This window comes from Oncorhynchus nerka, linkage group LG7 (assembly GCF_034236695.1).
Source record: "Oncorhynchus nerka isolate Pitt River linkage group LG7, Oner_Uvic_2.0, whole genome shotgun sequence".
NCBI classification, from domain to species: domain Eukaryota; kingdom Metazoa; phylum Chordata; class Actinopteri; order Salmoniformes; family Salmonidae; genus Oncorhynchus; species Oncorhynchus nerka.
In genome coordinates, this window is record NC_088402.1 from 53,018,478 (window position 1) to 53,045,475 (window position 26,998).

At 43.4% G+C, this 26,998-nt stretch overlaps 3 protein-coding genes and 1 pseudogene across 4 annotated transcripts in view; 1 reads left to right on the forward strand and 3 right to left on the reverse strand.

Moving 5' to 3' along the window:
• Positions 1–6,898, forward strand: part of LOC115132602 (RNA-binding protein 38-like) — a 31,607-nt pseudogene extending 24,709 nt beyond the window's left edge.
• Positions 6,130–9,874, reverse strand: LOC115131911 (lens fiber major intrinsic protein-like). Its single transcript, XM_029663996.2, has 4 exons — positions 9,022–9,874; positions 8,250–8,414; positions 7,978–8,058; positions 6,130–7,771 (listed from the first exon to the last, which is right to left on the reverse strand). Exons 1-4 carry the CDS (start codon positions 9,379–9,381, stop codon positions 7,586–7,588), a joined length of 792 nt encoding a protein of 263 aa, XP_029519856.1. The 5' UTR covers positions 9,382–9,874; the 3' UTR covers positions 6,130–7,585.
• Positions 9,875–11,630: 1,756 nt separating this feature from the next.
• Positions 11,631–19,886, reverse strand: LOC115131910 (aquaporin-4). Of its 2 annotated transcripts, XM_065020600.1 has the most exons (7): positions 19,669–19,886; positions 17,790–18,886; positions 16,309–16,509; positions 16,014–16,169; positions 15,735–15,899; positions 15,460–15,540; positions 11,631–15,142 (listed from the first exon to the last, which is right to left on the reverse strand). In XM_065020600.1, exons 2-7 carry the CDS (start codon positions 17,802–17,804, stop codon positions 14,927–14,929), a joined length of 834 nt encoding a protein of 277 aa, XP_064876672.1. In that variant the 5' UTR covers positions 17,805–18,886; positions 19,669–19,886; the 3' UTR covers positions 11,631–14,926. The 2 variants fall into 2 exon arrangements, with proteins under 2 accessions (XP_064876672.1, XP_064876671.1); XM_065020599.1 differs by having other exon boundaries at positions 16,309–18,886; positions 19,669–19,884.
• Positions 19,887–19,946: 60 nt separating this feature from the next.
• The window catches only part of baz2a (bromodomain adjacent to zinc finger domain, 2A), a 39,204-nt gene continuing 32,152 nt past the window's right edge, over positions 19,947–26,998 (reverse strand). The window contains 3 exon segments of the mRNA XM_029663988.2: positions 19,947–22,159; positions 22,319–22,462; positions 22,602–22,879. Of these exon segments, the coding sequence (XP_029519848.2) occupies positions 22,000–22,159; positions 22,319–22,462; positions 22,602–22,879 (582 nt within the window). The 3' untranslated portion in view covers positions 19,947–21,999.

Consider the following 26,998-nt stretch of genomic DNA (forward strand, 5'->3'; position numbering starts at 1 on the left):
ACAGCATTACCATCCAAACTGAGCCTCTCTTGTAAAACAGCATTACCATCCAAACTGAGCCTCTCTTGTAAAACAGCATTACCATCCAAACTGAGCCTCTCTCTCTCCCCTCCTCCCTCCTTTATTATTGGCAGTCTCCTCATTCCCCTACATTTCCCTCCTTTACGTTCTCTTTGTTGCCTGTATTCTACCCTCTATATATCCTCTGGAGTCGTCTCTTCTCTCTACCTATTGAGCATTGGGGTGAAGTCCTTTTCCCTCAGGTGTTACTTTCTGCTTCCCAGGGACGTAATTAGACAAAGCTCTCCACTAAAATAGGCAATTATAAAAACCCAGTTGTTACAATCCCCCTGATGAAAGGGATTGACATTCAGAGACATTTGATCACGTGCCCATCTCACATTCTACTGTATTATTTCACAAGGATCCTGATCTACACATTGTGTGTGCTTGACGTAAATCTTTACATACAGTATTCGGGTAATACTATGCTAAAGCTAGTACTATTCGAAAGCTGAGTGTTCCATGCCATATGTCAGTCATTCACTGGGCATACTGGGTACTGTGTGTCCCCTGTAATTACAGTGGTGTGGTACATCCTCTATAGGTACTCTAGTGTACGTGCCTCTTTCTCCACGATGGCTGAGCCGTATGCGTGTCCTCAGGCCTGTGTATACATTCCTAATGTATAACCGCATGCTGTACACTTGTATCTATAATGTTCTCTGTCTCTTCAGATTGGCCCAGCAGTATGTGTACCCCCAGGCCTTCCTCCAGCCCAGCCTGTTGCTCCAGTCCCACCTCAGCCCCTCTCAGGCCTCCCTCTCCTCCCCGTATCTGGACTATAGCTCAGCCTATGCCCCCTACACCTCCACCCCCTCCACTGGCCTGGAGCACTACCCCTACGCCCCTCGCCCTCCGCTAGCTACCTCCGCTACAGCTACTCCCCCGCCACACCAGGCCCTACCATGTCTGCCCCCCACCCCTCCCACACCCATCCACCTCTCCCTCAACCCCCTCGCTGGCCTCTCTGCCCCCCCTGCAGCCTACCTCCAATATCCCCTCCACCACCCCGACCGTATGCAGTGAGGGGGGGCTGGGCTATGGAGGTGAGTGAGGGTAATCGGAGGGGGACACATGACAACAACGTATGCAGACTTGGAACAAAGAGGATTATTGCACTATGACCTGTGACATCATCAGGACGAGACTCCCGACAACCAAGGAGAGAGTGGGGTCAGATTCCAAAGGGCTTTGTGAAAACAAAGAAAAACAAAACACACTGAGATTTCTTCCTGGTTTTCTACTAGGGTTATTATCCATTATTTTTATTGTAGTTGTTACTATACTACTATTGCTGTTGTCGCCAATGTTTATATGAATGTTTGACGAGCTCTCCTTGTGTCCGATGCCAAACCTGATGGAGTCAATGGAACATGAGAACACAAGAAGAGGAGAATTAATCATTTGAGAACCTACCACCTTCCAGTCCTTACCCGTAGAGACCACCCACCATCGCATACAAATAGCTAAGGCTTTTCTGAGCAGCCCTTTAATGCAGTGGATGGGGTTTGAAGGTTGGGCGAAGATGGGTTGGATAGCCATTATATTTCACCAGATTCTCTGCCTCACTCTTCCAGAAGTACTGCTGAACATTTCATTAGCGAGGTGAGACAGACGCAGGATGATAGAATTAGAATACTAGAATGGACATGAACCTTCTTATGATGGTCCAAAGGTCAGCCATGTGGGTCAGGGAGATGGTCAACCATGGTTTGCCAGTGCTGTGATAAGGTATTGTGTAAAGCAATGAATGTGAAGAATTTATCAGCACTGTGTTAGCTAGCAAGCCAGCCAGGTTTAGAGAAATGATTCTATAAATTTGTCAAATTAGCTGCCAATATGCCAACATTCCATTCAAAAAATTCTGTGAATTCACAGCCATACACTGGCGCATATCAGTTAATGGGACTTAGACACATTGTAAATGCAACAAGTACTGATATTGTATCACATAATAGCACTCACAGCTTTCTGTTTACATATATTTCAGATGCTATTTTATTGCCCCCTCTAGTAATTTAGTAAGATTTACAGTACCTTCAGAAAGTACTCATACCCCTGCTCTTATTCCACATTTTGTTGTGTTACAGCCTGAATTTAAAAATTATTCAATATTTTTTCTTTCTCACCCATCTACACACAACTCCTCATAATGACAAAGTGAAAACGTGTTTTTAGAAAGTTTGCCACATTTTTTGAAAAGAAAAGAAAATATCTAATTTACATAAGTATTCACATCCCTGAGTCAATACTTTGTAGAAACACCTTTGGCAGCGATTGCAGCTGTGAGTCTTTCTGGGTAAGTCTCTAAGCTTTGTACACCTGGATTGGACAATATTTGACCATTTTATTATTTTCAAAAGTCTTCATGCTCTGTCAAATTGGTTGTTGATCATTGCTAGACATCCATTTTCAGGTCTTGCCATATCTTTTCAAGTAGATTGAAGTCAAAACTGTAACTCAGCCACTCAGGAACATTCACTGTCTTTTTGGTGAGCAACTCCAGTTTAGATGTGGCCTTGTGTCTTAAATTATTGTCCTGCTGAAAGGTGAATTAATCTCCCAATGTCTGGTGGAACGCAGACTGAACCAGGATTTTGCCTATGCTTAGCTCCATTTTTTTAAATCCTGAAAAACTCCCCAGTCCTTAATGATTACAAGCATACCCATAACATGATGCAGCCACCACTATGCTTGAAAAGATGTAGAGTGGTACTTAGCAATGTGTTGTATTCGATTTGCCCCAAACGTAACACTTTGTATTCAGGACATAAAATGAATTGCTTTGACACATGTTTTGCAGTATTACTTTAGTGCCTTGTTGGCAAACAGGATGCATGTTTTGGAATATTTTTTATTCTGTACAGGCTTCCTTCTTTTGACTCTGTCAATTGGGTACTATTGTGGAGTAACTGTAATGTTGTTGATCCATCCTCAGTTTTCTCCGATCACAAACTCTATAATCACAAACTCACCTCATGGTGAAATCCCTGAGCGGTTTCCTTCTTCTCCGGCAACTGAGTTATCTTTGTAATGACTGCATGTATTTATACATCTTACAAAGTGTGATAAATAACTTAACCATGCTAAAAGGGATATTCAAAAAATACCTCCCTGGTGTTTGTGGTTGAATCTGTGTTTGAACTTCACTACTCAACTGAGAAAAAATTTTAAAACATAAGTTTGACATTATCCCCATATGGTGTGTAAGGCCAGTGACAAATTCTCAATTGAATCCTTTTTTAAATTCAGGCTGTAACTCAACAAAATGTGGGGAAAAGTCCAAGGGAATACTTTCTGAAGGCACTGTATATGGGCAGCATCCTCTTCTGGACATTCTTCAGGAATGCCTTTCTGTACGTGGCCTTATCACCTCTGTACATTCTATTCTCTACTGCAGAATTTTGTTCTATGTCCATTTTTACAAGATTCATACCTCCAGTGGAAAATGTTTATGCACTCTCTGTCGTCTCTGCTCTATTCCCATTTTCCATGCCCTCCATATTTGTGAGTAAATGATTGCAGATTGAGATAATCACAATTTCACTGAATATGCCATTATTATTATTCTAATTGAGTATGGGATGAATATGTATAAGGTAGACAACACTGTAACATATGCTTTTTATATCATTGTTACCCTAAGATATTCACGTCAAAGCAGATTTTAGTAAAGTATCTATTTCCATATTCATCGTCATTAGAGACCTGCAGCAGCTGGGGTAACTGACTATCTCAGTATTTTTTAACATGAGCAGATGCAGAAAACAATACAGGCGAATGTAGGCTGTACTATTTGGTATTGGAATAGTAACGTGATGTTATAACGATACAATAGTTGTCTATCAGGGAAGGGGGGGTGATTCAGTAGTTGACTGTGTGTGTGAGGCAGTGAGTACGCGTGAGTGTGCCAGTGTATGAATGTGTTTTTGTTAGCTTCAGTGTCAGTCCCCATTGTGAGAGTCAGCGTTGTGCCATTGTCTCTGGGCCGGCTGCAGTTTAGGGTACAGAGCTGCTCCAGGAGTCTCTGTCCACATAACCACCTTATTCACATGTATGATGAAGCCATACAACCACAAGAAAATATGCATAATAAAAATCATTTGTAATTAAACAAAATGTCATTACTTTTTTTTTTTTGAAAACCAAGATGTCATGACGGGTGCATTAAGTGTTGGTCTACATCCTCTGGTTAATTCACAGATGATGTTTTTGCTCGTGTGTGGACACTGGAGGTCTGGAGTGTTTGGGTGGCTTACCATTACCATCTGTGCTGGACATCTGTGTTGAGTGTGTGTGTGGTGGTGGTGGGAGTATCAGTTTTGAAGAAGACATTTCGAGAAAATATTCAAAGTGAAGAAAGACATACACTTGGATTACACCCAGACTTCATTTCTACACCAACTCCTTCGATTCTTCCCTTTATTCAACCAGAAAATAATTCTGTTGTAAAACGCTGTCTTATCGATGTGGGAAACACCTACAGCCTTAACCCTCCATACTCCAGCACACAGACAGTATTGCTCAAACACAGGAGGCTGGTGAGAGCTGGAACAAAGTCAACTGGAATAGTCTCATGGCCATACTTAGTCATCATCACACACACACATACAGACTTATTGGGACACAGAAACTGGCTTAAATAAACACACACCATCTGTTTTTGATCAGTGCTGAATACTGAGAGGAGACAGAGAGGAAGCCAGTTCAGACTAACAAGATGCACCTACTGATGGTGCCCTGGTTGGTACAGCACCAACAGCATCGAACAAATGCACTCTTTCAGATCCAGAGAAACACTCGAGGGACACAGAGAAGCTGTAGCCGGCAGGCGCTAAAAACAATCGCTCACTCCTCTCTGTCCCCATGGGGGAAACTATGTTGCTATTGTTGTATTCTCATAATGGTCTGGACATGTTTATAGTTAGCTCCTTCCCACAGGGCACACACTGGTTGAATCAACGTGGTTTCCCACGTCCTTTCAAGGAAATGACATTGAATCGACGTCTGTGACTAGTATAGAACACAGGGAGAGCCGGGGGGGGAAACAGAATTAAGGAAAGAAAAATAAGAGAAAAAAAATTAACACAGCTTTGATATAACTTGACTAAACGAGCGCCGTTGCGCGAAGTGATCATCTTCCATTTGTAATAATAATACGTGATGAGTAGGACTATTAAGGTGTATAGGCAAGCATATCTTTATGAGTGTTATTTTCAATTATTTGAGTGCTTCTAAACGTAAGCTGGTTACAATAGCACATGGTTACAATATACCCTGTTACAGAATAAAAGAAAACAGAGGTGTGAACTATTCATTCATTTAATTTATTTGCATAGATCTAATCATCAAATAAATTGACCAGGTGGTGAACGTAAATCGTTAGTACATAGAATTGCAGGAAATTCGTTTTAAAACAGACGTCAAAATCATGCTTTTGGTGCGATGCATTCATGCGTCTCAATAAGCTAGAACCTACATTATTTTTTTTTTTTTTTCATTTTTACCTTTATTTAACTAGGCAAGTCAGTTAAGAACAACTTCTTATTTACAAAGACGGCCTAGGAACAGTGGGTTAACTGCCTGTTCAGGGGCAGAACGACAGATTTGTACCTTGTCATGCATTACTAACGTCAACTCGGCCCAATTTACATGTCCAATTTCCCACCCTGATATGGCCTATCAAGCTAGAACGGGCCCTGCGTCTCACCCAATAGCCAATATAGGCTAAATATCCCAAGCAGGGCTACAGCAACTTTCAAATCGGCTTGGGCTTTGCGGCGGCCGCTCTGGTATGGGTGTCCTTGGCAGAACTGTGTCGCTTTAACCAAGTGGTCACATATAGTTCTTGGTTCAACCACGCAACAGCAGGTCGGTGGAGTTCTAATGAACATCAAGGCAGACGAGGTTAAACACTTTTTTTGTTGTTTTCAACATTCTCAAATTGGGGGGAAGGGGAGCCAGAAACATGTGGGGAGCATCATCTTGTGGTCATTCCCACTTACTGCAAGCCAACACAACACAGGGCATTAAATGCCATACTGGTATAATGGAGTTAACAAAACACGATGACACACATTTTGTATCAAGTTTTTTTGGTTTATTTTCATTTAAATATTGTTTAAACTGCCTTATGCTGACATTAAAGATCAAATCATAAAAGGAGACTTCATGAAAAGCTTACGCAGCCATTCTGTAGTGAAAGGATTTTTTTTTTTTCTGAACAAAAAAGCAGATGGTTTGTGTAAAAATGAATATCATAGCAAATACCACAGTGAGGGGAGGATAAGTTATATGTCTTAAAAATTGATAACGTAATGAAAGATAATCATGATACAAACAGGAGAGTGGTCATGAAAAGAAAACAAAATGAAAAGTACTGTTTCTGCGAACTCGATTAAACACGAATTCACATATGGACACACACTCACTGGCAAAAACACTCACGCACAAACAGGCACTCACTCTCACTCACACACTCTCACACACACATACTGTAGAAGCACCCACACTCACACACACACACACACGCACGCACGCACGCACGCACGCACGCACACACACACACACACACACACATACATACTGTAGAAGCACCCATACTCACGCACACACGCACGCACACACACGCACGCACGCACACACACACACACACGCGCATGCACACAGAGATAAATTGAAGTGATTTGAAAAATGAAACCCTGGTAAAAATCAAATGGTATCATACATCCACGTCTTGTGTCTGAAGTGCAGAAAACAACTGGAAAAAAATTGAGAGCGATAAATCAGATGCATAAGGAAAAAGCATGCCCATCTTCACTGATCTAACACAACCCTATCCGACTAAAAACCTGTTGCCCCTCTATCCTCACCCCAACCCCTTTACCCCATCTACACCCCTACCCTCTATCCTATACCCTTACCTGCCCAAAGCCCACCCATGCCCTTACCTCTTACCCCACCCATACCTACATCCCCACTGGGCAAATACTGGTTGAATCAACGTTGTTTCCACGTCATTTCAATGAAATGACGTGGAACCAATGTGGGAATTGACGTCTGTGCCCAGTGGGTGCCCACCTACACCTCACCCACATGCTTCTGTTGTGACAGGTCTGGTCCTTGTGTCTATGTGGATGTGTGAAGGGAAGACCTGGTGCAGCTGAGGAGGAGGAGGGGGGGGGGGGGTAGTGGGACTGTTGGAGCAGGCCCTCCCTGTTCGCCTCTATCAAACACAATGTCCAATTCAGTATACAGAGTGAGGTTGGAGGGAGAGAAGTCTCGTTGCATATTGAGGTTGAAGGTTGTGAACCTGTCTGTGTATGTGTGTGTACAGTTTGTGTATAAATACATGTCTGAATCTGCATGTTTAGTCAGTGTGTCTCAATGTGAGTGTGTGTGTCTGTGTGTTAGTTAGTGAGTCTGTGTGAGTGAGTGTGTGTGTGTTGACGGGTTGGGGGTAGCACGGGGGTTGGTCGACACAGGGCCTGTCCCTCATCCCTGTCCCCAGATAGGGACAAGCTTATAGGGCTTGTGTCTTGAGCTCGATGGGCTCCCCACGGGCGTCCTGCTGGGTCTCCGTCTCGGGGGGTCGGCTGCCCTTCAGTGTGGCCAGGCGCTCAGAAAGACCGCGCATGCGGGGAAACAGCATGAAATCGTACAGAAGAGCGCCCATAGCACCTCCTATCATGGGGCCCACCCAGTACACCTGACACAACACAACACAACACACAAGGTTAGCATGAAGATATGGCACGAGCGACTTGTATTGTTGTCGCTGATGTAGTTTTGGTATTAACTATACTCATAAATACCATAAGACCGTAGAATCCACCATTGACATGGTGGATGATTTGATCTATTATACGAATATTTCAGATGCTGCATTATGGTGTATGACTGTGCGTTTCTCACCCAGTGGTTGACAAAGTTCCTGAAGAGCACAGCAGGGGCGAAAGATCTAGCAGGGTTCATTCCAGCACCAGTGTAGTACATCTACAGCAGAGAAGGACAACCGGGCGCTCAGAATGAAATACGCAGTTCTGTTGTACACAATGCCGTTTTTTTGTGTGTGTATTCCACTATGAGTACCTTTTGGTGATCACGTGTGTGTTCCCCTATCCGTGTGTGTGTGTGTTTGTGTGTGTTTATGAGTGTGTGTGTCTGTGTCTGTGTGTGTTGCTCACCCCCATGAGGTGTCCGACTGTGACAGCGAAGCCGATGGACAGGGCAGCAGAGCCCATGCGTCCGTTCCTCCTCTCATCCGTCACGGCAAAGATACAAATCACCAGCTGCATGGTCAGAAACACCTCCACTGTGGTGCCCATGCCCAGGCTGATGCCAGGCTGCAGCTGTAGATGGCCAGAGGAGAAAAATATGCATCAGACTTGAGGTCCTTTGTGGACAAGTCATTTTGTAAAATAAGTCTGTCCTCTTTCTAAGAAAGTGTATATTGTTTGCGCAATTAGATGTGGTTTTCAAGTTAGGTTTGTAAATAGGACATGCCAGGAATGACTCAATCAAAGATGTAACACAAATCAACCCAAACTGTTTAAAACACTTCTTTTTTTTAAAATAATGCTTTCAGTGGCCTCATCGCTATAGCCTCAGTTTTACATAACACTGATTGCTTGGATTGAGCTCATTGTACAGTAGCAACTGTAGTTACCAGAAGGTTCCGTGATGATTCCCTAATCCCTGTTCATCTCTACCCTTTCTAAATCCCCAATTACATTCAAGAAGCCTACCGTACCGAAACCAAACAATTATCAAACCATATCAACATTGTTGACTGTTGTTGAGATATATATATATAATATTTTTTTGCTTATTTGAGCTGACAAGGGTCCAAAATGGCACCCTATTCCCTATATAGTGCAGGTATTTTGCAGTGCACCATGAAGGGAATAAAGGAAATAGGCCCAGTGCTTTTTGAGATGTGGGTGAGTGGTGTCTTACCATGTTGAGAGCCATGTTGCCCCTCATGTTTTTTGGGGTGACCCCATAGAGCACGGCGGCCCCGGCCACGGCCCCCAGAAATTGGGCAGCCCAGTAGAAAAAAGCGCGGAACAGGGACATCTGGGAGCCTACCAGATAGGCAAAAGTGACGGCCGGGTTAATGTGGCCACCGCTGATGTGGCCGATGGACTGGATGATGGTGGCAGCCGCCAAGCCGAAGCACAGAGCTACGTGCAGGATGTGGTGAGGCCCAGTGGTCCAGCGCAGTGCAGCGCCTATGCCGAAAAACACAAAGAACATGGTACCGAAGAACTCAGCGAAGACCGCCCGCCAAAACGCCATGGACCGGAACTCCCACATGCTGGCCGTTCACTGGACCCTCCTCGGAACGGAAAATGTTCTTGGGAAAAAAGTTGTTGGGGTGAATCTTGAAAAAGCTTGTACCTTTTAAAAGTCTAAGTGATCTTTTTTGCACTGTTTCAGATGCAAAAAAAAAAAATGTGATTTCCCTTTGGCAGTCAGCTAGCTGGGCTGACCTAAACGTTGTCTCACTGAGCCAATCAGTTGGAAGACAAACAGTTTAAAAAGTCGACAGAGGAATCCACCGACAGATCTGTTTCTGATCTACGAGCGATCTGGAGTTGGCGCGCAGGCAGTCAAACATCAACTCAGCTTTGCTTGCCTCCACTAGCCGCCTGTCGTAGAGACATATGGGTGTGTGTGTGTGTGGGGGGAGAGTGTGTCTCAGAATAGTTGTCAAGAGGTGTGCATTGATGCTAGAGGAGTGGTTCTAGAATAGAGACAGGGATAGACGGAGTGTCCTGTGGACGTTTTAGCCTCTCTGACGGAGGGGAGAGGGCCCGCCGGGGGCTTTATAACACCCCCCCAGGGGCCCCGAGTGACGCCATAATCCCCCCCTCTGGGCCAGGGGCGGGGGGGAGGGGGGGCGGACATACAGGACGGCCCAAAATCAAACAAACTTAACCCCGCTGTCGCCCCCCACAATAGACAGAGTGGGAAGAGAGGGGGAGTATCAGGGGAGAGGGTGATTGTGAGGAGAGAAGGGAGGGGGGTGAGAGAGTAAGAGAGGAAGAAAAAATAGTGAGAGTGAGAGCGACATGAGGGAGGAGGGAATCAAGAGAGAGCAAGTGACTGGGTGAGTATAAGAACTAGTTATGGACATCAACCCCACAGAAGTGATGAGGGAGTTTGTCTAGTTGACATAGTGGTACAGTACATCATCTGTTGACATGTTATAACCATGATAACCATGGGGACTAGTGCTGATGGCGGAGAACGGACACACACACACACACACACAGATAATACAGTGATCCATGGGGGCAGACGGAAGAGCCTAATGCCAACAGTGTGCGGAATGAACATGTAGACTGAAATGCCTGACCTTGTGAAACCGTTGTCTTAGTATCGAGCATGTACGCCGCGTGTGAACAGCAGAGCTGCTTGGATGTTAGAAATGTGTTCATCGCCATCATTCATAACTGATAAGATGTCAGGAAACGCGTGTTGTGCACAGAAGGGGAGGGAAAACAAATGAATAGTCGACATGATCAGCTGTAAATTAGTGTCATGTCTGTATTTCAGTCTGGTCTATAACATCTACTGTGTGGTGGTGAATGCACTCACACAAAGCAGTGCATTTAATCACTGACCTCAAATCCAAACGGCGTTGTTAACAGAGGTAATAACCATACGTTAGTAGTTATAAGAAATACTTAGGGGCTATGAGCTTAGCATTGGGGTTGGGAGCACGACATTGGGACCTTAAATGTCTCCGTATAATGTACAATAATAGGGTACTTCTTAGAGGCAATGAACTTGACATTGACACCCAGAGCACAGGACAGAGGCATGCATATGAACATAGAAACGTTGACTACTGCTGCAAAGTGGTTGGAAACAAATATGTTTAAAAAGCGAACAAAATTAGTGGAAACTATAAATATCAGCCCTTCCAAAACAGTCAGGTAAATTTTAGACAGATGTAGCTGTTTTCTCTCTCTCTCTCACTCGCTCTTCCTCGCTCTCCCTCTCTCTAGGAGGTGCTGGGATGTTCAGTGGAGAATTGATTAGGCAGAGGTTTGTATTGTGTATGAGGGTGTGTGCCAGGCAGGAGGGGGGAGAGGCAGGGTGGCCCGCTAGCAGCCAAAGCCCTGAAAAATCCCTGAATGGAGCTGGGGAAAGGGGGAGGGACAGGGCAGGACAGGACAGGAGCGGGGGACAGGGGAAAACAGGGGTTATTGGGCTCCAACACTGGAGCATCGAGCTGACCAGTCCAGAGGCATCACTGGGCAGAGTGGGCTTTAAATGGAGAACGCTGAGCTCAGCATTTCAACTCTCTAAAAACACACACAATGCAAAATGCTGGCGGCACAAGGCAGTTATTTCCTATTGTTTGTTATGGCGAGTGAGAGTGTATGTGTATGTGTGTAGATTAGAAAGCAGATCCGTGTGTGTTAGAAACTGAAGGTGCATTCGTATGAAGTGTGCATGTTAGACGATGTCTGCACGCACACATTTTGAGTGAGAGTGTCTGTGTGCTTGCGCAACTCTTGTGTGTGTGCAAAGAAATATCATTATGGTTTCAATAACGATTGCCCAGCTTTTAATTCTTAAACATCCATAGCTTTATGCAGTTAACAAAAACAATTCAAAAAGTTGACCATTTGCAACGAGACATCCATAGCAATTCAGGTAACAAAAAACCTAAACACATTCAAAAAGGTACTTCATCTCCCCAAAATGTTTTCCGCCTACAATTGCTAATTACAAACCCCCAGAATCTTGAAGAAGGGGGTAGGGAGCGCGTCTGTGAAAAGCTGATCCCACAACCTGTTTAGACCTGGGCCATTCGAGGGCTCTTGTCTGAGGACTGATTTGACAGTGAATAGCAGAATAACAAGAGCTTTGAGATGAGAGAGCCTTAGGAAGAGAGGACAGAGATGGTGGCCTATGTTAGCGTGTCAGTGATCAGAGTACAGACCGCTGGCCTCTTTAGCATTTCAAAGCATTCACAGACGACAGGGTGAGTAATGCTAAAATAAAAGGATTCTGTGTTACAAAACGGACATTTCTTTGAGTGGTTGTTGGGTTATACATCACATTTCTCCGTAAATTAGAATAACATCACTGATAACACTGAATATTGATCAAATTGTGTAATATATATATAATGTATGTACAATTTGACATGTTCTGGCTAAGTGTGAAGGCTACACATTCATATGTAATTAGAAACTATAACTGTGTTGTCTTCATCGTTATATGTATATTTATATTATACGTATTTAAGCAATAAGGCCGGGGGGGTGTGTGGTATATGGCCATTATACCACGGCTAAGGGCTGTTGATATGCACAACGCAACGTGGAGAGCCTGGATACAGTCCTTGGCCGTGGTATATTGGCCATATACCACAAACCTACGAGGTGCCTAATTGCTATTATCAACTGGTTACCAACGTAAAAATAAATGTTTGTCTGATATACCACAACTGTCAGCCAATCAGCATTCAGGGCTCGAACCACCCAGTTCATAATATCGCATTTATCTTATGCTAATGTACACAGAAAATTCTCCAGTGTTAAATGAAACACTGGTCCACTGTCTATACAGGTCCACACTTTTCAGTGTTAAATTAATACACTGCTTAGTGTAAAGTGTTATTTGCATATTTCCCAGAGTGCCTTGTCTTTCTGGTGAATTGTAGAATAATAATGAGTGATAAAGTTACATAGGGTCAAAGATCATACCTCACAAGGAATGCTAACATCCCCTGTTATCGGTAAAGGTGAGAGGTTAGCGTGTCTTGGGGTATGATCTTTGACCCTATGTAACTTTATCACTCATCATTATTCACAATTCATTCAGGATTATCCGTGATCATGGTAGCATCCACATTAATGTAGAAGTGAATGGAAACATATTCTCTTCTTATTTACAATAAAAGTGACTCCAAAACGACACAAAACATTATTTACCATGAATTTCTATAGGACACAAATAATCTTAAACACAACCAAAACGAAATGCAAATGCATCCAGCAAGTTTGTAACGTCACACGCTTGATGTAATCATTGCGTGGTAGGAATACGGGACAAAATACAAAACGTTTGAGTACTTAATTTCTAAGAGTCTTTAGAGGAGTCAATAACATTTACCTTTTTAAAGGGGAAACCATATGACTTGCTAAACTAAATCTCTTTCTCTGTGCAATTGTGTTAGTATAAAATAATATAATTTCCCCCTTTTTTTTATGTGTACCTCAGAAAGTATTCATACCCCTGGACTTATTCCACATTTTGTTGTGTGACAGTCTGAATTCAAAATGGATTAAATATATATTTTTCTAACCGATCTGCATACAACGCTCCATAACGAGTAAAACACGTGTTTTTATACATTTTTTGCAAATGTATTGAAAATTAAATACAGAAATATCTCATTTACATAACTATCCACACCCCTGAGTCAATACTTTGTAGAAGCACCTTTGGCAGTGATTACAGCTTGGGTATGTTGGTATCAGCTCTGCACATCTCAATTTGTGGATTTTCACCCATTATTCTTTTTCAAGCTTTGTTCAATTGGAAGGGGAGTGGCGGTGAACAGATTTCCACAGATTTTCAATAAGATTCAAGTCTAGGCTTTGGCCGGGCAACTCAAGGACTTTCAACATTCTTGTTCTGAAGCCATTCCAGCGTTGCCCCAGTCTTAGGTCGTTTGCACTCTGAAGCAAGTTCTCATTAAGGATTTGCCTGTATTTGGCTTCATTCATTGTTCCCTCTATCCTTACCAGTCTCCCCAGTCCATGCCGCTGAAAGGCATCCCCATAGCATGATGCTGCCACCACCATGCTTCACGGTAGGGATGATGTTAGATGGGTGATGAGCTGTGCTTGGTTCTCTCCGGACACAGCGCTTTGCATTCAGGCCAAAGAGTAACATTGTCTCTTCAGACGACAGATTCTTTTGCCTTTTCGCAAACTTTTTTGTGTGCTGTCATTTACCTTTTTGTCAGGAGCAGCTTCTGTCTGGCCACTCTCCCGTAAAGTCAAACTTGATGAAGTGCTGTAGAGACATAGCCATCTGGCAGGTTCTCCCATCTCAGCCAAGGAACTCTGTAGTTCTGTCAGAGTGGTCATTGGGTTCTTAGTCACCACCCTGACCAAGGTCTTTCTTGCCCGGTTGCTCAGTTTGGTCAGACGGCCAGCTCTAGTCAGAGTCTAGGTAGTTCCATATTTTTTCAATTTCCCAACAATGGAGACCACTGTGCTCTTGGAAACTTTCAACACTATAGAAATGGTTTTATACCCTTCCACAAATATACGCCTCGTCACAATTCTATCTCGGTGATCTACTGGCAGTTCCTTGGACTTATAGTTTCTGCTCTGAAATGCACTGCCATCTGTGGGACCTTATATAGACAGGTGTGTTTCTTTCTAAACCATGTCCGAACAATTGAATTGACCACAGTTGGACTCCAGTCAAGTTGTAGCAACATCTCAAGGATGATCAAAAGGAAATTGAATGCACCTGAGCTCAATTTGGAGTGTCATAGCAAAGAGGCGTGAATACTTATTTAAATGAGACATTTATGTATTTCGTTTTCAATAAATTAGCCCAAAAAAATCTAAAAACAGGTTTTCACTTTGTCATTATGGTGTATTGTATGTAGATAGGTAAGAAAAACATCTATTGAATCCATTTTTAATTCAGTCTGTAAAATGTGGAATAAGTCAAGGGGTATGAAAACCTTCTGAAGTCAATTTAGCTCATTATTTGAATAATTTATTGTATACAGTCATTATTGCTCATCTTTATCAAGGGTGTCAATCATTTCAGACCCCACTACATATTGTTGTGTAGCATGATGTGTCCCTTTCTAGTTTTGCTCCTGTTTGTTGACCTGCTTAGCCCTCATGGCGGTCTGGGTGACGGTGGACAGGGAGGACCGGGATACGCTGGTTGCCTCCACCATCTCTATGTCCTTACAGGTCAGACACGCAACCAGCTTCTGCCTCGATGCACTCGGGGCAAAGAAGAACTCATGGGACACCCCGGCCAGCACTGCACCCAGCACCGGTCCAATCCAGTACACCTGGGGGGGGGGGGATGTGGAAGGGGGGAGAGATTGGTTAGGACGGATGGAGACATAGAAGATAAGGAAAGAGCTGAAGGGAGGGAGTGAGAGAGGGGGAGAGCAAGAGAGAGCGAGAGAGAGCAAGAGAGAGAGAGAGTGTAAGAGAGAGAGAGCAAGAGAGAGCGAGAGAGAGCAAGAGAGAGAGAGAGTGTAAGAGAGAGAGAGCAAGAGAGAGCGAGAGAGAGCAAGAGAGAGAGAGTGTAAGAGAGAGAGAGCAAGAGAGAGCGAGAGAGAGCAAGAGAGAGAGAGAGTGTATGCAGTTCAAGGTGTTTTACCCAGTGGTTTTCCCAGAAGCCAGTGATGATGGCTGGACCCAGGGAACGTGCCGGGTTCATACTGCCTCCAGAGAACCGACCCTAAGAGGACCACACACACACATACCCAATGATGAAAACATAGTACAGTAAAGTAAGTAAAGTAAATTGAACTAAACTGCACTAAACTAAACGACACAAAACAACACTAATGAACTAAACAATTCAACTAAACTACCCTCAACTACACTAAACTAAATTAGAGATAAGAGGAATCAGACGTGAACAGTTCTGACCCCGATGAGCACGCCTGCGCTGAGAGAGAAGCCGATGGCCAGGTTCCCTGGTTCTGTGTACTCCCTCCGACGGTGGTCCTCCACGGAGAACACAGTGAAGACCAGCTGGAACGTTGACAGAAGCTCCATCCCTAGAGCCTGGGCCGCGTTCACCTCGAGAGGAACCTAGAATTGGAGGGGGGGCAGAGTTCCAAATGAAACAAAAAATCTATAAGAGTAATAGTACAGGTCTATGATTAGATTTAGACCCCCCCCCTCGCTCCTTTCACACAGACTGACCCTGCTGACGAAGCAGTCTGCGGTGGTTTTGAGGGGCAGGGCGAAGTAGAGAGCCCCGGCCCCCAGGGAGGCCCCCAGACACTGGGCTCCCACGTACACCAGGGCCCTCACCAGGTCCAGCTTCCGCGTGGCCAACAGAGACAGGGTAACTGCTGGGTTCACCTGCACCATGATATACAGGCATAGAGTTCAAATTGACAATCAATCATAGTGATCAATTTACAGTCATTCTGTGGAGAAAGGTTAGAGACATACACATGCATACAGACACATAACCATAAGTCCAGAAAGGCAGGTTCACCTGTGCTCCACTGATCTCTCCAAAACAGTGTCCCAGGGCAACAGCCACCATGCCTGCAGCCAGGGCTGGGTAGAGGGGCCCCGTGGAGGCCTCTCCAGGGCCCGGCACAGAGGCCCCCAGAACAGCACTCACAAACACCAGGGAACCCAGCAGCTCGGCCAGCATGGCACGCCAGAACTCACGACTACGCAACTCCTCAGGGAGAGGGAACAGAGGCACATGTTTTAATCCTCCTGAGACAAAGCTATTCATTTTTGTACTCTCTAGTGGACATCAGTTCTTTGTGCATATCTCTGAGGCCATACAATCATATCACATATGTGGGGGTGTGACCTTGACAACTTTATCTTCCTGGGGCCGGACTCACAAAACGTTTTTAAGAAGACTTTTCTTCATAAATGCCATTTTATCCTTAACTATAGACTTAAAGAAGAAAGTTAAGCAAAGTTGCTATTCCTTCAAAAGGTTATTGGAAATGTTCTTAGGCAGGAAGTCAAGAAGAAATTAGATTCCTCAAAATAAAGGACATGTTGATATTGGACATGTTCTTAATTCCCAGACAGCTAAACCCGTGTCTTAAATTCAGGGCAGTGAGAGAAAAAGCTCATGAAAGCAATTTAACATTTTCAATTCACTCACAAACGTCATCTGAAAGTTTCAGTATTGATGATTTTGTATGTAATTATTAATGTTCATTTTTGTGAGTTTGATATTCAAATTGTTTCTAGTAAGTAAATATATCAGGAATAGTTAAGTGAGTTGTCAGGACTGTGTAATAATTTGTTCACATTAAATAAGAGCTAAATAAGAGGAAATGTCCTCTGTAGTGGATACCCGGATGCTGCAACTATGGTTTTTTAAAGCACTATATCCCCACAAAAATATACAAATCCCAAACCTTTTTTTTCTCCGGGTCTCAGGAGGATATAGCATTAACCTACCATTGTAAATACCATATCAAACCCAGTGTCTAGAATATACACATATGAGTTTTATTAGCATGCTAACCAACCCACGCCACTCTGATACGTCCATTCCGGCTTATCCTGAACACTTATCATTAGATTATGGTAAATGTGGGCACAATCCAAATCAAATGGCCTAGCAAGTTATGAAGTTGTGGAACTAACCTGTGGATTGATCATTATCAATGTCTGAAGAGGCCTTACTGCCACGTTGCTCAAAGGCTCATGTTATTAAAATAACTTGACTAATAATGTCCAATCACTTCTTGCCAACCGGTGTTAAAACCAAGCATTTTTTTTTTTAATACACACACACACAGCCACACTCACAAGGCTGTCATTGTAAATCGTCATTTGTTGTCTTGGACCAACATTAGTTAAGTACAGGTGAAGTAAGATAAAGGAAAAGTAAGCATCTACATTGGGCTCATGGAAACTTTATTTATGAATGTTCGATAAAGCCTTTCTATGTTGTGTAGGAACTTTAAAAAAATGTTTTTTTAAACTCACCTCACGCAGTGTCATGTTTAACAGCTTGAGTGTGTAATTATCTGTCTCGTTTTTCTCTCTGTCCGTTTCTGTGCTTCTGTCCTGTCGATCTGCAGGATCCTTTTCTCAGTCTGTCTCGCCTTCTGTTCGTGTGTTTCGTCTGTGTGACTGGCCTTACCCTAGAGGAGCGTCTGAGTGGCCCAACCACAACACAAGAGGACTCTGTCACCCTCCTCTCTCACCCCTCCTTTTACTGACCCCCTTCCTCTCCGTTTCGCCTCCTCCCCCTCCTACCTGTGTGTTATGAATTAGGTGGAGTGATTGTCCAAGTGCGTTTGGTCACCATTCCCCCTCCCCCAGTATGAGGCTATGTTTCCCAAGTGAGGGCTTCTCCTCCTGGGCTGAGCTCAGCTGGAGTGTCCTGAGCACCTGGCACACATCATAGCTCCTCGGACTCATTTTCATATCAATGACACTGAGGAGAGGCCCATTACTGAGGAGAGACGGCAAGAGCTAGAGGAGCCATATCATGAACAGGCCAAATCATTATCAAACACAATTACAGCGTCCACATTATGGGATGGACTGATCAGCAACTGTGTATGGGTACAGCTTGACTGGATCCAACCACAAGGTCAACCTATACCACATATTGTAATCAATACTTTTTTGAATGATTGATAGCTGTAACAACGTTATCATGTTGGCATAGAGAAACAGAGGCAGAGAAAAAGATGGAGGCTGCAGTGACAGCGGGATGAGCGCAGGGTTGTCTGAAGGACAGTGAAAGGTTGACCTTGACGTCATGATCCTTCCACACGGAAAAGAACTGAACACTTTACCGGGATTAAAAAGGGCCAAAGGTTTCTATCTAATCTAAAGTTTATCTTCAATTATCTAATATGTAACTGTTCATCTCCCACGCACCATGGCATCTCCTCCAGCCCCTCCTCCTTTTTCTCTCTTTCATCAACCTACTTGTGAGGTACCATTCGAATCGCCATGGAGACAGTCTCTTTCATGATGCAGTTGCCATGGCGCCTATTGTGATGCTGGCTCAATGGATGCTTTTTCTCATCATATTTGATAGGAAACAAATACCCCTGTGAAGATCCACCCTAAAAAAACACAAAGAGTTGCTGTGTTTTAACACTCCCAATGTATTTAATTTTTTTGAGGTATTTGATAACCGTTTTACAGACATTATCCTTGCAATAAAGTCAAGATATGAGCCAAATTGCACGTCCATGAGTCTCAAGTTGTGACGTGTTGTGCGACAGGCTGTGTGATAGTTTTGATTAGAACTGATTAATCCAACAGATCAGGCTTAAAAAAAATGTCAAGATGATTACATAACACCTCGACCCAGTGGAGTGGTGGGGACCTGGCTGATAGAGTGGTGTTTGGGGGACAAGAGGGGACCGGACGAGGTCAATGGCCAAGAGAAGCCCCCTAGGCATCAGGGGCCCACTCCGTACAAGACCGGTCCAGAATTAACTGGTTGGGGGGGGGGGGGGGGTAGCGTGCCCATTATGGGGTGGATTACCCCCCTCCATGGGCGTTGTTATGCCCCTTTTGTGGAGTTAAGCCCCCTTGTGTGGGGCAGGATGGGTGGGGTCGAGCAGTGGAACCCGCTGGCTGGGGAGTTTTCAGTCCCCTCCACCCAGAGTGCTGACACTGACACAACCATGCGCGCACACACACACACACACACCTCTAACTGGTTGCTACTAAAACCCCTGGAAAAGTGCCAGCTAAGGGATACAAGGGAGATAGAGACCATCCATCAATCCCAGAATAGAGAGAGTGCATGGATAGTGTCAGAAGAAAGTATTTGAAGGGTTAACGCCGTTATCTCCCTCTTCCATAGCACCAACTTCTAAACGATCAGCACACTCACCCATTTTGGTTTCTGTGTGAAAGGTGTAAATGAGACCTCTTCCCCCCTCGGTCCCATTTAAGAAGAGGAAGTCCAGCTGGCGCCGACTGGAGGGCCTTCCCTGCAGCATGTGCTCCAGACAGGGCTCACCAGGGTACTGAGGTGTACATAGGGTTGTCTGCGAGTGTGCACCGCGCCGCTCTTACACCTCCATTCAAGCGGAGGCTACTGTACGAGACTGCTACTGTGATTTAATAAAACACAAAACAGGAGTGAAATGAGGACCCAGGGACATTGAGTGTCGTCTCTCAACTAGATGTTTTTTTATTCAACTCACAGTACATTCTACAGATGCACACGTGTTACATCACCTCGATACAACATGGTCTTGTAATACGTCCTCTTAAAAATGATAGATTGGTCCTAAAAATATAGAAAGGAACAAATTTAAAGTCACAAAAACTGTACATTATTAAAAATTCACTTAACACCACATTTGCTTTTATTTTCATGTCTTTTCTTTTTAAATATAGAAAAAAGAATGTCCCTTTTGTGTAGCAAGGAACACAACAATGCATTTCCTATCGACTGGTTTCAGTTCAGTGTACGAAGCTTTAAATAAAACCTGGATTGTGGAGTATCGCCCTGTCGCCTTCCTACCTTTCCCATAACCCACCAACCACGCCAAGCTATGGAGCGCAGTGGCCCCTTTTCAACAGAGAAAAAAATGTATTCATAATAAGAACGTTGGGGTTAGCTAAATGTGCACATATTTGTATAGAAGCCTTTTTTCAGCACGAGTCAAGAACAAAACGTTTCTCCTAACACACAAGCTATGCCTGTTCTCTACTGCCAAGCTGCAGAAACCTACACACAAAAACCTCTCAACGCACATTTCCTGTTATTCCGCTGTACTTTTTTTTGTGGGGGGGGGGGGGGGGTTGTTGTGATTTCTTGTTTTAGAAGCACAGGCCTATGTTTCTACGTTAGTATCAAATTGACGATTGAACATTTTCAGTGTTTCCCAAATACCTGTTCAGATCCTTTAAACTTAGAATGCAGATATATATATTTTTTTATCACTAGGAAACATTGAGTGACATTTTTCCATAATATCAAAACAATTCTCCCAACGAAAGGATGTCGGTCAAAACATGACATATTGCTACAGAACAGTCAACTGATAATATTTCAGCAGCTTGCTAGTTTTCCGCACAATTTGACCAATATAGTAAGCTGCAACACAAAGCGAACAGTGTTTTAAACAGAGGTTCAAAATGGCGGTAGCGCCTTATTAGTCCTATTCACACAGTCTATGGGCACACCTCACCTGGAAATTCCCATTGCTGTGACTACCGGTCTTCGTTGTGATTACGAAGCAGTGAAACACAAAACGAAAAAAAAAAAAAAAAATAGCCTCCAGTTTCTGAAACCAGTGTCCTTCACACAGCAGCAGGGTAGTCGTGTGTATGTGTGTCTGTAGGTGTGTGGGGTGTGTGTGTGAGTTAGGGGTTGGTTACGTGTGATGTGACAGTCTTTAGAGAGAAAAAAACAATCCTGTCCACTTTGTTTTACTGGCCTTTTCATAAATCGGCTAAACATCTCAACTAAGGAGTCTGTACATATTCACTACAAGCTATTGCTATTAAATAATCCCAGCTATTTTACTCTTTATATATATATGTATATATATATATATATATATATATATATAGAATATATAATAAAAATATATTGAGAAAAATTGCTTCTAGGCATAAGACCACACATTACATTTCCATTGAACAGTTAAGAGAGGTCCAATCCCAAAGTGTTTGAGTTTAGAGCGAACCGTAGGGTTTTCATCCACTTGTGGTCGAAACGAGGTCAGAGCATTCCGGTCTGAAGCGAAGCAGTCGCATTGGTCTGGCAGACCTCCTGACCGGGACCATGACACAGGGTAAAATTTGAGAACCAATCAACTCAGGGCCTCAGCCCCTCAGAGCAAGGGATGGACCAATATCGTGGCATTGTTATGAGACGAGGGGTGAGGCTTAGGAGAGAACGTGACGACAGCAGAATTCCAAGCAGGTGGTCAGGTGCAGAAGTGAGGGTGCAATGGGAGGGCGGGAGGGAAGAGAGGTGGAGAGCTCAAACATCCCCCTCTCTGTCATCCAGAGAATTTCAACCCAACAGAGTTGAGTTTTTGAAAAGGAAAAACAAGAACGACAGACAAATAACCAAATCTATACATATCTATACAGGGCTGGAGGAGACTCCAGCCCAGACAGTCTTAGTAGTAATGGAGAGCATAAGCGTCAGGCAATGGGGTTAGGGCAATGTCCTTGGCCCCACCCCCAGCGCCCTGGGCTCCTATTTGTCCTTGCTCTCGTAGAACTCCGCCCAGCGGTTCTCGAAGAAGCGCTTCATGGAGTGTCCAGCCATGCCCACCTCGGACGTGTCCTCGTTGAACTGCTCGCAGTTGTTGAACACCAGATGGGCGTCCGCTGCAAACTCCTCACAGCTGCAGTACCTGGGAGCAGGGGAGGAGAGGGGAGAAGGACAGGTCAAATATAAAAGGTGACAGGTTTTCAGTGACATGATGGGAAACGAGAGAAACCGGCCTCCTTAAAAGGAAGTTTGGGTCATGTTGTAGACGGACACAGACAGAGAGTGAAGTAGTGCCCTCTACCCTCCCTGTAGCAGCCTCTCCCTCATGGTGAGGAAGTCCATGGGGTTCTTGATGATGCGTCGGTAGCCAGGCACCATCCGGGGGTTGACTGGCTCCAGGAAGGGCCAGGCGTCAGCATGAGACTCCATCTCCATAAGGATGATTCTACACACACACACACACACGTTAGAAGTGGTCTAACAGAAACCAGTGTAACAAGAAGTGATCCGAAGTCAGTAAATGGAAGCTCGTGGTCCATTAACGACTAACAGTGAGGAGATAACTGCTCTAAGTTCAGACTCACTCGCAGTAAGTGAGGTCGGGCTGGTTGCGGGTGGTCATGCGGCGGCGCTTGGCGGGCGAGAAGCCCGTCGTGCATCCCCCGTCTCCTGAGTAACGGGAGGAGGAGGATGAGGCAGGGCCACCGTCCTTATGTCGCATTGCCATGCCATCACCACCGCCACTACGTCTGCTGGGCACCGTCTCCTCGTCAGAACTGTCGTCTTCGTACCTCCTCTTCTTCACCCGGGTCCTCTGCTTGGAGGAGCGCTGCTTACTATGTGGTGACTCACCGTCACTCGCCTTACAAACAACAGGACACAGTGAGACAGAGAGTAAAAAAAAGGCCCTGGGGAAAGGTTAAGGAGGACTCAGTGCCACTTTACAGAGTAGCAGGTTTGGAAGGAGAGGAGGGTGTACGGTAGCCTGGGTGACACGTGACTACACAGCGAGCTGTGGGTAGAGAGGCTGGTGTTAGCATGACTAGGCCTAAGGGCCTCACTGCTACTGACAGTATCACGGTTTAATAACGGTTCGGTTTCAAATTAAATTTGCCAAAACGACAGGGCAGATCATTGTAATCACATTGCATTAATGTGACTTTTTGGTTGAATTTTCCAAAAGTAAAATCAGTTTCTCAATCTAACCCAGGTTGAAAAGGCAGGTCATTTCTATCTGCGATGTCATGAACCCCTGCCCTCTGGTTAGAGGCTCGGCAGACTATGTATTGCTGAGCGGCAGGGTAGCCTAGTGGTTAGAGCGTTGGACCAGTAACTGGAAGGTTCAAATCCCCGAGCTGACAAGGTACAAATCTGTCGTTCTGCCCCTGAACAGGCAGTTAACCCACTAGGCCACTAGGCCGTCATTGTAAATAAGAATTTGTTCTTAACTGACTTGCCTAGTTAAATAAAGGTAAAATAAATAAATAAAATTGAAACTCATCGCAGTACACGACTGTCATTTTTCGTCACAAAATAAGGAGGCTCCTTGTAGTTCGTAGGCCTTGCCTACCTCGCTTTCAACTCAGTATTGCTCCTCTCAAATTTTGAATAAAAAAAAACTTTTTCAAATCTCTGAAGCAGCTGATATCTACCTTCCAGAATAAAAATTCAAATAAACCACTCTGAAGGTGGTTCAGCTTTACCTAATTTCATATTCTATTACTGGGCTGCTAACATTCAGAAAGTCACATGTTGGCTTCATACCCCTGGGACAGACAGGTGCCAGCTAGAAGCTTGGTCCTTTCCTTTCTCACTTCCCTTGTTAGCTCCACTAGACCCATTACTTCATCCAAATGGACTTCTAATCCGGTTGTTGTTTCTTCTCTTAAAATCTGGACAACCATTTGGGAACCATTTTTGGTTTAAAAAAACAAAAAAAACAAAGCCTTGATAAACTTCAAAAGACCTTTGTGAAAATGAGGTCCTCTGCAGTTAACGATCATCTCTCTAACCCTTCCCACTGAACGAACAATGACTAACTACACTTAAGTAAACACAATTACATTTAGCTTTAACCTTTATGATTTGACTCCCGACACAGTTAAGACGTTGAACTAAAATGCCTCTACCACAATATATACACTATTACCTCTAATATGACCAGATTAACTGAAACATTTATTCTCACTCATCTCCTCTTATTTTTTCTCATTAAAAACAAAGCTATTTATATTACATATATCCAGTTGAAGTTGGAAGTTTACATACACCTTAACCAAATACATTTAAACTCAGTTTTTCCACAATTCCTGACATTTAATCCCATTTAATCCATTTTCCAAGCTGTTTAAAAGGCACAGTCAATTTAGTGTATGTAAACTTCTGACCCACTGGAATTGTGATACAGTGAATTATAAGTTAAATAATCTGTCTGCAAACAATTATTGGAAAAATGACTTGTGTCATGCACAAAGTAGATGTCCTAAACGACTTGCCAAAACTATAGCTGGTTAACAAGACATTTGTGGAGTGGTTGAAAAACGAGTTTAATGACTCCAACCTAAGTGTATGTAAACTTCAAACTGTATAATTGGCTATATAGTTATGTTTATGATACAGATCTACCAGGGCCAAGACATCTTGTGGCCTGCCACAGGGTATAACAATTGGACCTATATTATTCCTATTCTATATCAATGACCTTGCTGCTGTGTCTATCGTACTTCCCATTCTCTTTGCTGATGATACCATTTTGATTTTATCACACAAGAATTTTGATTCACAAATTAATGAAGCCAACTCAGACATGGCCACATTTTCTGAATAGTTCCAGAAAAACAAATGATCTTTAAATGCTAAAAAACAAATACAACTTTATTGTATTCACTAGTAAGAATAAAAAATATTGTTTAAAAAAAAAAAGAGCCAGAATCTCAATTGGTGGGAATGAAAAGGAAAACGCTACATCCACTAGATTGCTCTGAGTTTTAATTGATTAAAAGTATTCATGGAAAGATCATATTCAATTTGTCTGCAGCAAAGGGATGAAATCTGTTGATATGATCAGAAAGATTAATGGTTTGGTTCATCAGGCTTGCTTCCTAACTCTATAATATAGCTTCATTTACCCATATCTAACTTCCTGGCCAGTACATATGCCTCATTCCTACACATAATTACTCATACAAAATACATTGCAAGACTAGACCCCCTCTAATTACCTGGCTCCATCTATACCTTTGTTTAAGAAACTCAAAATCTTGTCTATTTACGACAATGTACGCCAGTAAGGCACCTCCCAGAAAGTTCACCTAACCCTTCAATGGATTCTTCCTGGTTAATACTGATAATACATCTATACAATTATCTCCACATAACATCATCCCTCAATAACGTCAAGCGAAAGACTGGGTGTCAGCCTGATGAACCAAACTACTCAGTCATCTCCTCCATATACCCTAACTCTCTCACATGCACACACATTTAAACAAAACAAATATATATTTTTTGTGTGATTCCTGATCAATTAATTTATACTTAGGTTTTGTTATCGGTTTTAATTTGTGTACTTATGTATTGAATATAGTTTTTTTGTGGTGTGGTTTTCATATAAGCCCTTGGACTTCCAACCACATCTGCATTGTTTTTTAAATTATTATTTTGTCTGTATTGTTGTCTATCACTTGTTTTCTTTGGTGCAAATAAATACAACTAAATACAACTAAAACTATGCGATTCCAGTCTACTTTAAAAAGGTAAAAACAAGTGTTAGCCATGTTGCTTTTACTACATGAGCTAAAATGATTACATTCTACTTTTTTAGCCGATATGGGAGTGAATGCATTCAAGCAGCATATCAAAATGGTATACTGTTGTAGGTTACAATATTGTAGGGTAGCCAAGGCATCATTTTTTATTATAAATCAGATTATTTCACATGGACATGTGGGAAGCTAAAAAGCTAGTGTCATGACGTTGGCCTGGGGTTAGGTTTATCACAGTCATAAATACCTCTTCCCCCCTTTTTCCTCTCTCTACCCTACTGATGTGAAATTTGAAAACCCCTTGGTTAACATAGAGATTCTGGGAGCATCAGAAGGTGGGGGGAAATTAACTATATTCTGGTAATCCGACCAATTAAACATATGCGGTGGTACTTAATGAATATGATATGTCAGTTCGGTTGTCATCTGGGACATTCTCATCAATGATAGGATGACAAACTCTACAGTGGAAAGTCTGCACATTGTAGTTATCGGAGTCACATGGAATTGTTGTTCAATTTAAATGTTTGAATATAAAATTATTGTTGAAGAGATGAAATGTAATTTTAGCTTCCAAATGAGAGATTTGGGTTTTCATAAGGTTAGGGCTCTGCTCAATCAGTGGCCCGCCCCTGTGAAGAGACATGGGTTATAAAACTTTTCAAACACGCCCTTCTCACTCCACTACATAAAGCCTTGACGAAAATGTAACCTCCTGTTCCAAGTACGTGAGGTCTGCAGCCTCTGCGTTAAAAGGACTAACATGTCAACTACAGAACTAAGCCAACCTCAGCGTGAGCTTTGGTTGCGAATGGTATGAACTTTGAACTCTTATTCACTATAGAGCCGTTGAGTTAGCAACAGCAGCTGCAAACGTGGTTTAAGAAAGAACAGACAGCGTATCACATCTACCACACAACGACATTACTACAACGTATCCAATTGACCGCCAGAGATATTCTTCAAAGGACAAAGGACTCGGTTTGGCAACACAGCCTTCCATCTACCACCAACCTACCGAAGCGCAGCTCAGAGTAAATAGTTATTGCATTTTCCTTTTCCAAATGGGCGGTAATTTAGAATGCATAAGATACTGTATTTACGACAGCACTGCTTCTCCCTTTGTCCCTCAGTCTTCTCGCTCTTTCACTCAAACCCAGACCCTTTTCTTTTGTGTAACCAGCTGTCATATCCGTTTTGCCCGCTCGGGTTGTTTT